At 32.2% G+C, this 15583-nt stretch overlaps 2 protein-coding genes across 2 annotated transcripts; one reads left to right on the top strand and one right to left on the bottom strand.

Annotated features, from left to right (window-relative positions):
- Window positions 1–7192: 7192 nt before the first annotated feature.
- Window positions 7193–9663, bottom strand: LOC126780131 (PR domain zinc finger protein 5-like). Its single transcript, XM_050504400.1, has one exon. It carries the CDS (start codon window positions 9463–9465, stop codon window positions 8923–8925), a length of 543 nt encoding a protein of 180 aa, XP_050360357.1. The 5' UTR covers window positions 9466–9663; the 3' UTR covers window positions 7193–8922.
- Window positions 9664–10381: 718 nt separating this feature from the next.
- LOC126779835 (juvenile hormone esterase-like) lies at window positions 10382–13457 on the top strand. The gene is made up of 3 exons (XM_050503956.1): window positions 10382–10561; window positions 11288–12579; window positions 13295–13457. Exons 1-3 carry the CDS (start codon window positions 10388–10390, stop codon window positions 13455–13457), a joined length of 1629 nt encoding a protein of 542 aa, XP_050359913.1. The 5' UTR covers window positions 10382–10387.
- Window positions 13458–15583: the final 2126 nt, after the last annotated feature.

Genomic DNA, 15583 nt, shown 5'->3' with positions numbered 1-15583 from the left:
AATAAAAAACACACGGATAAACTTTATTTTAATTTATTTATAAAACCTGGAATCTCAACTCCGCCTAAAGACATTGGCCTTCTAAGACTAGAGTTCCTTAATAATCACTGCACATTACATTATATAGACATAAGTTTTTTATTTCAGTCTCAATTAGAGTTTAAGAAGTAAGAATTTTGGTATAAATATGGCTTTTGTGCACTATTTATGTTTTAGCTTTAATTATATTTTCTTGTGTGCGAGCGATATTATAATATTTATGTACCAACTATGAGATTTTATATCATCGATTCTATAACCATTTTAAAATTGATAAAATAATTGAAAATGATGAAAAACTGGTATATTAACTATGGAACAGTAAATATGATCATGGAAGATGTGATGGCACATTGGGTAAAACGAGTACATTGATGCTTGTTGTCCAGTTGTTGTCCACTGCAGATGTGTAATATCAATCAGCGATATACTTTAATAAGTATTCTATTTTATATTCTATTCTAGTTAATGCTAGAATAGAAGTGATGGGATATGCACCAACCTGTCTCCTCAAAACAAAGGATTTTTCCCAGCAGCCACTCACAAGCCATTACTTTATTTTATTTAATAAGATCACTATTATATTCGCTTATTTATTATTTACTAATTATTAAACTCGTGATAGAGAATATTGTTTTTGTGAATGAAATTGTAAAATATTAATCATGTGTGTATTATTTGACATGTTAATTTAAACAGTGCAATGCAAACTTATACTTTTGGCATCACTCTCTGCCACTTTAGTCACAATTGTCTTGGTTATTAAAAAAAAAAACACTTATTACATTAATTAAATCCTTACAAACTAGATCTTAACCGATGATCGTGGGTTCAAACCCGGGCAAGCACCACTGAATTTTCATGTGCTTAATTTGTGTTTATAGTTCATCTCGTGCTTGACGGTGAAGGAAAACATCGTGAGGAAACCTGCATGTGTCTAATTTCATTGAAATTCTGTCACATGTGTATTCTACCAACCCGCATTGGAGCAGCGTGGTAGAATAAGCTCCAAACCTTCTCCTCAAAAGGGAGAGGAGGCCTTAGCCCAGCTGTGGGACATTAACAGGCTGTTACTGTTACAAACTAGATAAATGTATGTGCATTGTATACCTATTAGATTGTACTCTCACTAAAACAAGTGTCTGCATTTATCAGAAACGGATTTTAAGAACAAAAATAAACAGTAATATTAAAAAAATGGATAAAAAGATCTTCGTCCGCACCACGTCTTGGATCATTTTTCCCTTTAATAAAAACGTAATTTTTAATCGATATTTATGCGCTACAATACAGAGTTTTATATACTTTATGGAAATAAGTATATTGGCTAGCTTTTGTACAAATTATAATTTAATTTAAAATATTGTATAGGTGTGTTAAGATAAGATGCAAGAGTATTTGAAACGTAAAAATGTATTGTTTAACTTATCTAAGCACCTTTGAAATTATTGTGGAATCGTAAATAAAATATTGCAATTTTGTCGTGTTTTATTATTATTCATCCAATAAAAAAGGTAATATTTTTATTTAAAAAAAAAGATGTTAACATCATACTTAGTTGATTAATTATAACGTTATTTCAAATCAGTCTGTTCTAATATAAAAAGGTGAAGAGTTTGTTTGTTTAATCCCGCTAATCTCAGGGAGTACTGGATCGATTTGAAAAATTCTTTTTGTGTCGGATAGCCCATTTATCGAAGAAGGCTTTAGGCTATATAACATTACGCTACGACCAATAAGACCTGAATGATGCTGTTTTTCTTATGGCCAATTGTATGTTTCCCTATCTAGATCTGGATGTGGCGAAAACTAATATCCCACGAAAATAAAACTAAAATTGTTGTATATATTGGAATATTATGTCTGCTCTTAGTGATTTATTTAAGTTATACGAATGTAACCGCGGGAACAGCTTATTTAAAATAAAACATCAAGTTTTGGAGAAGTCTATGGTCGGAGTTTCTCTGAAGGATCAAATCTCAAATGTGGCAATCCGCCTGAGAACCAAATTTATCGATATAGCCCAAAGGATTAGTAAGCTGAAGTGGCAGTGGGCTGGTCACATATGTCGGAGAATGCCTTAGCAAACGTAGAGTAAGACGCCCTCTAGCTAGGTGGAGTGACGATATACGCAGCCACCGGATGGAAATTGAGAGCTGAAGATCGAGCTCAGTTGCGCGCCATAAGTGCCTATGTCCAGCAGAGAACGAGAAAGATATGATGGCAATATTTTCAAGTGATAATTCGTGTAATGAGAACAAAAGGAAATATGCATAGGTCGGTTTAAATTCTTTCATATGGCGACTCGTAAATGTTTCATAAGGGATGTCTTAAGTAGTGCGACATATGCAGGTTATAATTAATATAGTTTTTAAGTATTCTTAAAAAAAAATCCATCAACGTCTGTTAATATAACATACATTTCTATAATTTCAACGATTATGATAAAAAATTAGCTACCTGGTAGGGGTAAATAAGGGGTTTTCACGGTAGCATGCGCAAGCGATCCCGTGGAGATCCTCGTTAAGACGGAAAGGGTACCCCGCTGGTTTTTTAGTGGGTATTCCGATTTGAAGTGAACTCGGCGCCTGGGACACTAGCGAGTCCCACATTGTTGGCGTTTTTCCAGCGTTCAAAAAAAATACAAAACGTTGATATTGAAGGACAAACATACAAAGTAAAGATATTTTATTTTTTTGGGTAACCTTCGCGGTTTATGCTTAACAACTCACCAACGCTTCATTACAATGAGACTGGCTTATCGTTAGATTATCTAGAAGAAGAACTATACAGATTAAATCTATATAACATTATAAATGCAAAAGTAGCAGTCTGTTGCGCTTTCACGGCTAAACTACTGAACCGATTTTGATGATATTTGGTTAATTTTTTATACCTAACACTTGGATCATCCCCCCTTAAAACGCGGGCGAAATAGTTGTAAATAAAACTCAAACACATTTAAAATCATTTTATTTTAAACTTTACAAATAAATTAAGTTAATTATATAACAGATAAAACTAAATTAATAATTAATTCACTTATAATCAATTAATTCAACAAACAGAAGAACAGCCGTTCATAATGACATTTACTTTTAACAGACATCCGCCATATTGTTATTCGTTTTGAATCTGTCAAAACAGCTTTGAGCTTGCTATTGCATGAAAGAGATAGCAATACATCTCTCAAAATAGTAGACTTCGTTTTTTTTTTAAGATATTCGATAAAGGCATACAGAGTTTTATTAATCAATAATGTCTTTTTTACTTAAATAAAGCTGTCTTCTTTATACGAATGTCAAATCCATTGTGAAAGAAATAGAGAAATAATTTAACTAAGCGTTTATAAAATAAGTCTGACAATTATTGTATTTAAGCGCATAAGTTACAGTTCAATCAACTTAGATACTCATAATATCTAAGTTGGCAAGACAACCCACTACCAACTACCGCTACATATGGTAACACCAAATCCTTTGCGCTTGTAATTACACTGGCTCACTCAAAACAATTATTACATTTAGAATACATTCGTGTATATTAAGAAAATAATATTAACATTCAAAATTTAAAACGAAAAGTTTAAAGAAGTTGAAAAAGCGAAACTTCTTTGACATTTCAATTTATTGTGAGATGTCTCATTTAATCATTTGCCCTCTCTTTCTTTTCGTGTTCACACATCTTTCATATCTGTTGCGAGATTATCAATGCGGTCGAAGAAGTTTCACTTCGGCGAAGTACAAATTACATAAGGCACACATTTCATCAGAGATGGAGAATATTCCAAACTGAGAACACTGTTGAAAGAAAGAGACGCACATACATCATCTCTCATATGTCTATCTTTTAATTGATCGAGAGAAACCTAAAGAAAAAAAATGCTTAAAACTAACAATAAGTACAAATACATGTTACGCTTAAGTTAATATTTAACACTAATTAAGTTGTAATGTAAATAAAATATGTCCAAACAAATTACATTTAAGTAACTTTAAAATTAATCGTCCGCCATATTGTTTTTTTGACGTCAGTCATGTTTCGCGTGAGACTACAGATATCAAAAAGATAAAAAATTTTTTGACAATTACCTATAACGTATAAAACAACAAAAAGGCGTCACACGAAGAACTTCGAGTTCAGTTTTAGTTAAATTCATTATTAGTTAAAAAGTCATATTTTAAATATTAAAAAAAAAAAACTTGGAAGGCAATAAATAAATACTTAGAATGAAATAAATGGATATTCATTATTATGTATCCACTGCGACGCGTCCAATCGAAAACACGTCCGCACTCCGCCGCGTCTCATAGCAAAATGATTAAGGCGACAAGTGCAATAACAGTCTGGGAATGACCCACTGCTAGGTTAAGGTCTCCTCTCCTTTCTTTTTTGAGGACAAGGTTTGCAGCTCCACCGAGTTGCTCCAATGCGGGTTGACGGAATACACATGTGGCAGAATTTCAGTGAAATTAGACACATGCAGGTTTCCTCACGATGTTTTGCTTCACCGTTAAGCACGAGATGAATTTTATTATAAACACAAATTAAGCACACGCAAAATCCAGTGGTGCTTGCCCGGGTTTGAACCCACGATCATCGGTTAAGATTCACGCGTTCTTACCACTGGGCCATCTCGGTGACAACGAAGACCACAATTATATTCAAGGATGACTTCATCATCTAAGACAGAGCTGTCCATACGACATTCGATTGCGGGCCAATACAAATCACTATATAGACTGGGATCACCGCAGAAACAGAAAGGCTACCGAACAAACACAGTTCGGGAATTCCCCGAATCATTCAGTAGCAGAAAACTATTGCCATAGAAAAAAATATTTTATTTTTAACATAATGACTTACGGCACTGAGTCCTAGTGTTTTTAACCGATCGTACGAATAAATAATTAAATATTTTTTTCGTCAATTAAGTATACCTACTAATGTGAAATGTAATTTACTAATTAATACATATTAATTAATTTTAAAATTTGCGTAATTGTTGTAGATTTGAAACATGTCGCGGGCCGCACGCGGTGATCAAACACGAAACACCGCTGAACACAAACGCGAACCGACATAATTACAATATTTAAACAATATACAAATCAATATAACGTGTGTTTTTTAACAATTCATTAGCGAGGTGCGAATTTATACGCGTCTCACACACAAGGGACTACTCCCAAGAGCGGCGAGACATGACGTCATAAGAGAGCGTCATGACGTTTGCCGTCACGGCACACGAATCCATCTTACTCCCGCGACAAATGTTTCAAAACAAAACATTTTTATTTATAAACCATTATGATGAATATATTCTATATAAAATTAATCATATTATTAAAATTAATTTTACGTTAAATTTAAACGAATTATATTAATTAAGTAATTAATAAAACATAATTTCTCGTTGGCGAGCCATTAATAGTTATTGCAGACGAAAATTATTTATTTCAGAATATTTCAGGTTTGCGTAGGTGGAAATTGACACAAAAAATAGTAAATGATTTTTGGCGAAAATGATCTGAGGAATATTTAGTAACTTTAAACCAAAGACACAAATGGGGCTCTCATATAAAAGAACCGGAGTTAAATAATATTGTTTTGATAAAAGATTAAAATTTACCTCCTTCAAAATGGATGTTGGGACGAGTTGTAGCGAAACATCCCGGTAAAGACGATATCACACGCGTGGTTATTGTCAAAACCAAATCTGGTTTAACTAAACGTGCCACAAATAAGTTTTTTATATTATCTAAGTCCAATTAAATTTAAAATTGAGTGTTTGTTTTAGAGTTTTATGTAGTTTTGAAAGAACATTAATATGTTCTTTGGGAGGCGGTATGTTTAGAATGTAACCTCTTTTTATGTTGATTTTTATTTAAATTTAGATTCGAGAATGTGACGGAAAAAAAAGTGTGTGTGTCAAAAAAAGGAATTAATATGAAACGTATTAAAAATTGAGAAAATAAAATAACGAGTTTGATTTGCAATAAATGTGATATGAGTTTTAATTTTTAATCACATCGCAACATATATATTATCCAGCCAGGTGGACCGACGACCTTAAAAAGGTGGCGCGCAACAAATGGATGCGGAAGGCGGAGGACAGGGGCGCACCTTGGGAGAGGCCTATGTTCAGCAGTGGACAACGATTGGCTGTTGATTGATTGATTGATTGAAGTAATTAAAATGTCTCATAAGCATCAATACTGTGAGAGAATTTATCTATTCGAAATAGATCATTTGAAAAAGTCTACAGTAACTCTTTCTGGACTAAACAAAGTCGTATCGTTATCATACAAACGCTCCGCAGCTCCCTAGCAAGATTTAGACTTGCTGTCATTTAAAATCCAATACATAAGAATGAGATGGCAATGTTTTTTTTTTGTGTTATCGACATGCACATATTTAATATTCTAATAATTATCATTTAATTACTAAGAGCATTGTTGATATCTAACAGACCAATTTCAGAGTGGCCATTATCCATTATGTGTTTGCTTTATAGCACAGCACAGCCACGCTATTCCACTCTCATATTCCGATTGGAAAGCAATTCGACACAACCGTGTAAAAACCTACATACTTATTCGGACTAAGACAAAATCTATTGGATAACTCGGAATTTTAACTCAAATCTTGATTGCAAACTTAATAAATAAGCCATTTTTAATTAAATTAATAAATAAGCCAATTCAGATAGATATTATTTATATATAAAAATTTCAATGCTCATCATGTACCAGATGTTCATAAACAAGTAAGTGTCACGGACCGTGTAAGTTGCTAATCTTGCTAAGAACTGAACTTGCTCTCATGTACCAGGAGATCATAAAAAGGTTTCATATAACACAGATGAGTGTTACACCAAGTTTAGTTAAAAAGCAAGTTTCCCCAAGTACTGATGTATAAATTATGAAGAAATTATACTATTCTTTTTATCTTTTCAAATGTTATATATTGTCACTTTATTCCGTACAATTCTATAAGTTAATAAAATTGATACATAAAAGACAAAACATAAAGAAAACTTCGCTTGAGAAAAAGAATTTGTAGTATTGACAAAAAAAATAAAATATATAATATATATATATATATATTTATTATATATATATATATAAATTCATCATAATTTTTTTTTCTCAAGCCAAGTTTCCTTTTGGTTTTGTCTTTTATGTATCAAGTACTAGGCAAACAGACTGCGGAAGATGCGAATCTTGGTTAAATGAATCTCATGTACCAGGAGACCATGAAAAGGTTTCATATAACGCAGATGACACCAAGCTTAGTTAAAAAACGAATTTCACAAGTACCAACTGCGGAAGAAAACAATCTTGGTTAATAAGTAAATCTCATGTACCAGGAGATCATAAAAAGGCAGATGACACTAAACTTAGTTATAGATCTAGTTTCATAAGTACAAGCAGATCATACACAATATTAATTAGTATTCGAATGACAACAATCTTAATGTTGAAGAGGATGCCTCATGTACCAGGAGATCATAAGTAAACCAACATATTAAGGAGGACACAAGTCTTAGTCATCATTGGAAGTAAAATCTCAAATTACTTATCACACATTGCAACTAAAATACATTAATCGAAAAGTAGGTTTATATAACGAGTTTGCAATTATCCTTCGCTATTTAAACACAGGACAATGGACAATTAACTCCTAAGTTTGTTTTTCCTATTAATAATTTTATAGAAAAAGTATATTATTCGACGTTTGTGATTTAATCAAATAAATTATTGTTAATTTGAGAATATTTTACATCGCACAAAGTTTAAAATTAATTTCTTCGGGTATTTGATATGTATATATGTTTTGAATGTAAGTGCTCTATATATAAAACGCTAAAGAAAACAGTTATCAGCCAGTTTCATTACATTCCTGATACCCTGGTACCATAACATTAGCTACAGTGTACATTTATAACTCAGGATAGAATGGGAGCTTACTTATTTATTAATTTCATCTCATGAACAATAAATATAAAATATGATTAACAAGAATATGAAAAACACACTTGTCAAGTGTATATGTAGCACGGCTACTTTTATAATAATGTTATATATTAAAAAACACATTCTTAGAAATGCACTGTGCATGGTCCGGGATAAATTTTATAATTAGTACCTTTGTTCAGTTAGGTATTACAAAAATAAATTCTCATTGCACATATAAATAGATAGATTATATCGATTTTGGTTTTTATTGGTGATTGGTAAAACTTTTGTCAGCTGTCTACACTAACTAAGTTTACAGTATAAGGGCATAATTTAAAAATATCTTTATAACCGAGTAATTAATACTTCAAACAAAGAGATATTGTGGTTTTTATGAGTTTTAAACGGCATTTACAAAAAGTTATGAACTATGGGATATAAATAGTGTATCATTATTAGAATTATAGTTCATTTCAAGATTATATCATATTTAGGATCTAGAAATCGTAACAGGAAAGTTGATCAGCTCAAAAAATTATACTAAATTGTAGATAGTCCGTAAGTGTTATGTTTAAATATATTTTATGTTACTGTCAATGATTTTTATACCATTTTGGTTATTGTTTGTTTCCTAAGGTCCTGAGGATTCATGGTTTGCAAAAATGTAAGTACCCAATCATGGTTCATGATATTTTAGGAGGTCAGAAACACAATATCATAACATTGGTCTAATTATTAATTTCAGTTTTGGGATAAATGTTTTTTTTTTTAATTTCTATTTAGTGCACAAAGGCTCTTTCCTTCCTGTCATAATGGTATTATGAATAAAAAATAAATACAATCAAATACCCTTATTTGATAAATTATAAATAAAACATTACATTCTAATTATAAATAGAAAAAAAAAAATTTACAATAATAATCATAATTTTTTATGTATACGGTTTAAGTGTGTCAGAAGAGACTGCTTTGCTTTGAACTTAAGAGAGCAGTGATCGCACTCGAATGTAGCGTTTTTATGTGTGTGCTTATTATTTATATGTTTCAATAGATCATCCTTACTTGTATACTTCTTTTGACACTTCAAACACGAATTCTCCGCTAGTATCTGCTTCAATTTCATGTGTCGACGTAAACAATAGCGCGATTTGAACGTTATAGCGCATGATTCACACTTCGATTTACTTTTCCGTTGATGCTGGGTCTGACAGTGGAGATCCAAGTTGCTCTTCCTGTTAAAGACGATCTGACAATCGTTACACTCGAAGGTGGCCTCTCGCTGCTGAGCCTGGTGGTTGGATGTCATGTGGCGACAGAAATGACTGTTCTGTGTGAATCTTAAACGACAATATTGACAGCTGTATATGTAGCTCCTATCGTCCTGTTTTTGAGTTTCCTCCTTTTTTCTATTAGCTGGTCTCGTTATACGAATCCTTGGACCAGTTCGGACCGGTTTTTTATTCATCACTGAGCCGTTTTACACTTTTGATGTTGATATTAATTCGCTTTTGCGTTCGTGTTTATTGTTGCTGATAGTAAACACGTAGGCAGGTATAGATCCAGTTATAAAATTAAATCTATGTTATTAGTATTGTTGTTTCAATTTTCGAATATCGATTATTATTAAATACAATAGCCGTTATTATACCTTATCAAAATATAAAACAACTTAGAGAAATTATTTGAGAAACGTCAAAAAATTTAAGTTTGGCAAAGTTCGTTCAGAAATAGTCTACTTTCACTTTTGTTTAAATTTTTCTAAGTTTTTATTAATTACATATGTAAATAAATATAACAATAATAACAATTGTATAACGTTATTACTATGCGTTATAAACTCTTATTTCGTAAGTTGTATTTGTGTAATTTTTCATATTTTTTGTTTCCTAGTGTACGAAGGAGTATTCATTACAATAAAATAATATTTATTAATTAAAATACATGTATTTTCACTTATTGCATAACGCTTAAAATAAATAAAAATTTACAATAATTAAACAATATAATAAAACTATCGAACTTCTGAAATTATGCAAATTTTGAAAAACGTACCAAAAAATTACGAAATTATTTAATTACAGGTCGAATGTATCACCAATAGTTGACTAATATATTGCATAAAACAATTACTTAATATTCTTTTGTTTAAAATTAATCAAAGATCTTTAGCCATCAGATAAGGTGTACATCACGTACTTTCTTTACATAATAGTTTTAAAAGGAATCCATGATGATAAAAAATAAGTATAAGCTTTAAAGCCATTAAAATAAGGTTGAATATCAAATTGCATTTATTTTATCGTCCGTAATTGAAAACTTTGTTAATATTCATTATAAAAGCGTTCTTAATTTTTAATAAATTCATATTTTTAAGTTGAACTCAAGGGATGGGTACACTAAGTACATTCATTACTCTTGCCGCCATTGTTGGCGTAACGTTTTCGTTAGAAAATACAAAAATTGTAAATACAAAACAAGGAAAAGTTGAAGGATATTTAACAAATAATGGATTCCATTACGAATATCTTGGTATTAGATATGGTGTCCCTAATAAATTTCGAGTAAGTAGAATATTTTTATCATCTCGTTTTGTTTAGTTCATTATATTTGATGCCTGGGTTAAATGGGTTCGAGCCTAAATATAAAAATCGGTTATAGTAATTATTTATAATCGAATGAAATAAATCAATAAATGTGGAGTAAAACAAATTAAAATATACATATTCGTTAATATAATAAAAAGTATTTCTTTTTATTATAATAATATATATTAACGAGAAGCTGGAGAGCTGTTGGGCGCAGAAAAAAGTCTTGGCTGTGGAACATCCGTGAATGGACGGGAATCGCGAGTGCTGCCGAACTCTTTCGCCTCGCGAAGAACAAGAAGGAGTATTTAAAGCTGCCTGCCAACCTTCGCTAGTCGGAGTGGCACTCGAAGAAGAAGATATATTAACGAAGTATAGGAGCGCAAGAGCGCCATGCTATTTGCGGTCACGGCATACGAGTCGGTGTTACCCTCGAGACGCGACAATAATATCGTATATTAAGTCAAAAATTCTAGGTGACAGGTCTCCAAAATTTAGCAGATTCTATTTAGTATTGAAATAGGACAAGGGTTTTTTTTATGTATATTCGATTAAATGTAATTAAAAGTTAATTAAATATATTCTAATTAGATTTTGGATAACTAGAGCAGCTACATAACAAAAAAGACAATAGTCTCATTATTTGTATATAGATTAATATTCTTGTAATTGTAATGTACGTATATTTTTTATTATTTTCAGGCCCCTTCTCCTCCACCGAAATTCTCGGGTATATACAAGGCGAATAACCCCAACGTGATATGTCCCCAATTTCCAACACATGATCCCTTAACAGCCCCTAGTGATACTGAAGATTGTCTCGTTCTGAACATCTACGCTCCATCATTCCTCAACACAACCTTCCCGGTCATGGTGTTCCTCCACGGTGGAGACTTTGGAGTCGGGTCTGGTTCTGCCGCATTTTATGGTGCTGATTACTTAGTCAGTCACAGTGTGATCGTTGTCACCTTGAACTACAGGTTAAATGCATATGGATTTCTTAATCTGGACCTACCAGAAGCTCCCGGAAATGCTGGGTTGAAGGACATAAGAGCGGCTTTGAGATGGATCAAGGAAAATATTGCCAATTTTAATGGGGACCCTGACAATGTGACAGTTTTCGGACAAGGTAGTGGAGGCTTAGCCGCTATATACCTCACATTGACGGATACCACCAAGGGACTGTTCCATAGAATAATATCGGAGAGTGGCACCCCCTTCGCACCTCAGTCCTTCGACGCCCAACCGTTGGCAACCGCGAGACAAGTTGCAAAATCTTTAGGGGTTAAAACTAAAAATCCCAAGGAACTCTTGAAGATATACACTGAAACGCCAGTCATGGAAGTCGAAGAAGCGATTGGGAAGCAAATGAACGCTAAATCAGTATTCCTACCAACTATAGAGACAATATTTGATGACGAGGAGGCATTCTTGACTGATACGCCATACAATATCCTATCAACTGGCAAGAAGCATAAATGTTTCAATCCCGTGCCGATAATAATTGGCATAAACACGGTTGAAGGATTGACAAGTACATTGGATTACTACACGATCACCAGCCAAATGGACAGGATAAAGAACGAGGACTATTCAGCGTTGGACCAGAGAAGCTTAATAATACCACTTAAAGAGAAAGAGGAATTCCGAAACATCATTAAGGATACATTTTTTGCGAATGCAACGTCAGACGAAGCGTTCGTGGGAGGTATTATAAACTTGAACACTGATTTCTCATACGTCGGACCGATTTCTTTATTCTCCGAATTATACGCGAACAGTTCTGGCATGCCAGTATATCAATATATATTCAGTTATATCGGCAATAGAAATATTGGTAGGTTGCTAACGAATAGCAGCTTGGCAGCGACTGCGAATAGGGATGAACTGTTCTACATCTTCGAGCTGGAACGGATGCCGTTACCGATGGACGAAAACGACGCGAGAATCGTCACATTTATGACAATGATGTGGACGAACTTTGCGAAGTTTGGGTAAGAGAAACATACATATCTCTATTTATATATATATTTATCTTTCAGTTTGGAAGCTTAAGCCGAGATGGCCTAGTGGTTAGCACGCGTGAATCTTAATCGATGATCGTGAGTTCAAACCCGGGCAAGTACCACTGAATTTACCATTGAATTTTCGTGTGCTTAATTTGTGTTTATATTTCATCTCGTGCTTGAAGATGAAGGAAAACATCGTGAAGAAACCTGCATGTGTCTAATTTCATTGAAATTCTGCCACATATGTATTCTACCAACCCGCATTGGAGCAGCGTGGTGGAATAAGCTCCAAACCTTCTCCTCAAAAGGGAGAGGTGGCCTTAGCCCAGCAGTGGAACATTAACAGGCTGATACTGTACTGTTGGAAGCTGTTACGTTTATGATATCTCTAATTAGATAACCTATATACACATCTCTGTAGCTCAATTAAACGCTGATTTCTCTCTTTCTGTCATTATTGATGTGACATTCGAAAGAATAAGACACAGTCAAAATTTATACGTGAAGCCCAACGCCTTTGTCAGACGGGGCGGGACGGTAACGTGACGCTGCCATGACGGCAGTGCGTTGTATTGTATGAGTATTGATATCAGTAGTCACATGGCGTATGTGACGTTTTCTAAGTTAACTAACTGATTACGTTTAATTGTCCCTGACCATTAGTTTGAGTTCATGCCATAAACTTTTTTTTTATCCACAGTTCACCAACACCGGATCCCAGCAATGGCGAGTGGTTACCATACCACCATTTGGCAATCAATTTAGAACCTCAATATGTCGCGCCGTTAACACCGGAGCGCGCGTACTTTTGGCGCCATTTCTATTACAAATATGGCGCTGATGTGCCTAAAGATAAAAAATGATATTTGAAATTATTGTTTAGTTTTTAATAATTTATTGTTACAATAAGTTTTAAATTCTGATTTATTTATACCTTTAAATTATACTTAATAAAAATGATACAATAATTTTTATCTATTTTTTATTCTTTCAAATATTTAATCTTCTCGTGAATATTTTTTTAATCTCGTTTTCATGCGTTTTTTAAATAATCATTATAAGTTTCTTTTGTATTTAACAATATTATTAGACAAGCGAGTGTCTTCTATGAGACAGCAATTGACTGTTTCATTCAAATAATTTATTCGAGGCTGTATTTTGTAATACCTTTAGCAAGATGATTTGTTTTTAAATAAGTTTATTATAAATAAGTTCTTATTCAGGTAATGGTAATGTTCTTTATGTTGTTTAATCTGTATTATAAAAAATCATTCGTCACAAAAATAGCCACTAACAATTATTTATTTTCTTAAAAAAAATTAGGATCGAAGGAAATTCAATTAAAGAAAGAACGCTAAACGATTTTTATTAAATATCTATCTTATTTATAAAACACGTAATATATTATTTTAACAATTAATATTTCGTTATAATAACATTTTTAATTGGGTACATAAAAAAATAAAAAAGTGTAGACATAGTGAATATTTAACATTTAAAATACTAATCTTTAATACTAAAATTCACATTAAATTACACAACAATGTATTCAATAAAACCTTTTTATATTTTCGATCATGAATCCAGACTACATATCTATACACGTTATTATAACAAGCACACACAAATGTATAAGGGCACTCCTTCCATGTGGACTTTCACGCTATTTGGTTACAGATAATAAATGAAGATTACTTTATTACTAACAAATAATGACATATAATTTATAAATTACATTCAAGTTTGGAACGCGTTCGTATGTTTTTTTTTCTCAAATTTTCGATATATTAAACACGAAGACAATTATTTATAATGGAATGAATTAATTATTATCCTTTTAAACATAAAGTAACATATATGCTAGTACTAAATAATTGCTCTGCTATATTACGCACTACAAACAGTTCTCGATTAATATATCTTTTTATAATACAACACTATTTATTACACTTGTTTACTTATATCCACATTAATATTACTTTTAAAAATACAACATTTGACAGGAATTCATAATTAATAACATAGATTATTCAGAATCTCGACCAGTTCGTCGTCAATTCAATATCAAAATAGTTTATTTGTCCTGTAATTTGGAATAATATATATTATTAATGTAGATGCGGTCGGCGTGTGGTCAATACTATTTATAAATAAAAGAAACCATCCAGCTCGGCAGCCATTTTTTATGCCTCCATATTAACAAGTCTTTTTACCGCCCTTTTTAAGACCATATTGCCAACTTAAAAATATTAAAAAGACAGTTACCACTTAACAGAAAAATATCACGTCATACTAATTTATAAATTATAACAAAATCAACGAAATATGAGAAAACAAAAACATAAATTAAATTTATATTATTAATATGAAATTTTTATCAATCCCCTTAATCCCTTTTTGCAGGTAGCTTAGATAGATCTATACACGAAAATATCTCTAGAAACCGTAGTAGAGCTTCTATATAGAAAACTTCGTTTGTACAAAACATCGAAATATATAAAATTGACATACGTGTTTGATATGTCACGAAATCGTTTCGATTGATTTGTGTAAGGCTGTTGCGTTGTCAATGTAATGAGACAATTTTTCTAAGCCTACGATCTTACTTAATAATATTCTACACTATATTCATATAAAGTATATTTTAAATAATAATTTACTTATTAACATCGAGCCGAGTTTCGTACGATTAAAATATGGGGTTCACATATGTCGTAACACATTTAACTCTATTGATATATGCGGCACACGACGTCAGTATCCGAAATCGTCAACATTTAGAGTCTAATTTCTGTCAATTTTCACAAAAATACCTAATGAATTAAACAGGTAAACCTTTATCATGAATTACTCCGTCCATTGGTGAAAATCGTATTAAAATACGTTCGCTAGTTTTTGAGTTTATCGCGTACAGACAGACAGACGCGTCGGGTTTGTTTGTTTATTAATATTTAGTGATTACTAACATTAGGCAGTAGCGTAGTTGTCT

Source organism: Nymphalis io, chromosome 30 (genome assembly GCF_905147045.1).
Source record: "Nymphalis io chromosome 30, ilAglIoxx1.1, whole genome shotgun sequence".
NCBI lineage: Eukaryota > Metazoa > Arthropoda > Insecta > Lepidoptera > Nymphalidae > Nymphalis > Nymphalis io.
The sequence above is the reverse complement of the archived record's forward strand: the minus strand, read 5'-3'. Positions and strand labels throughout refer to the sequence as shown.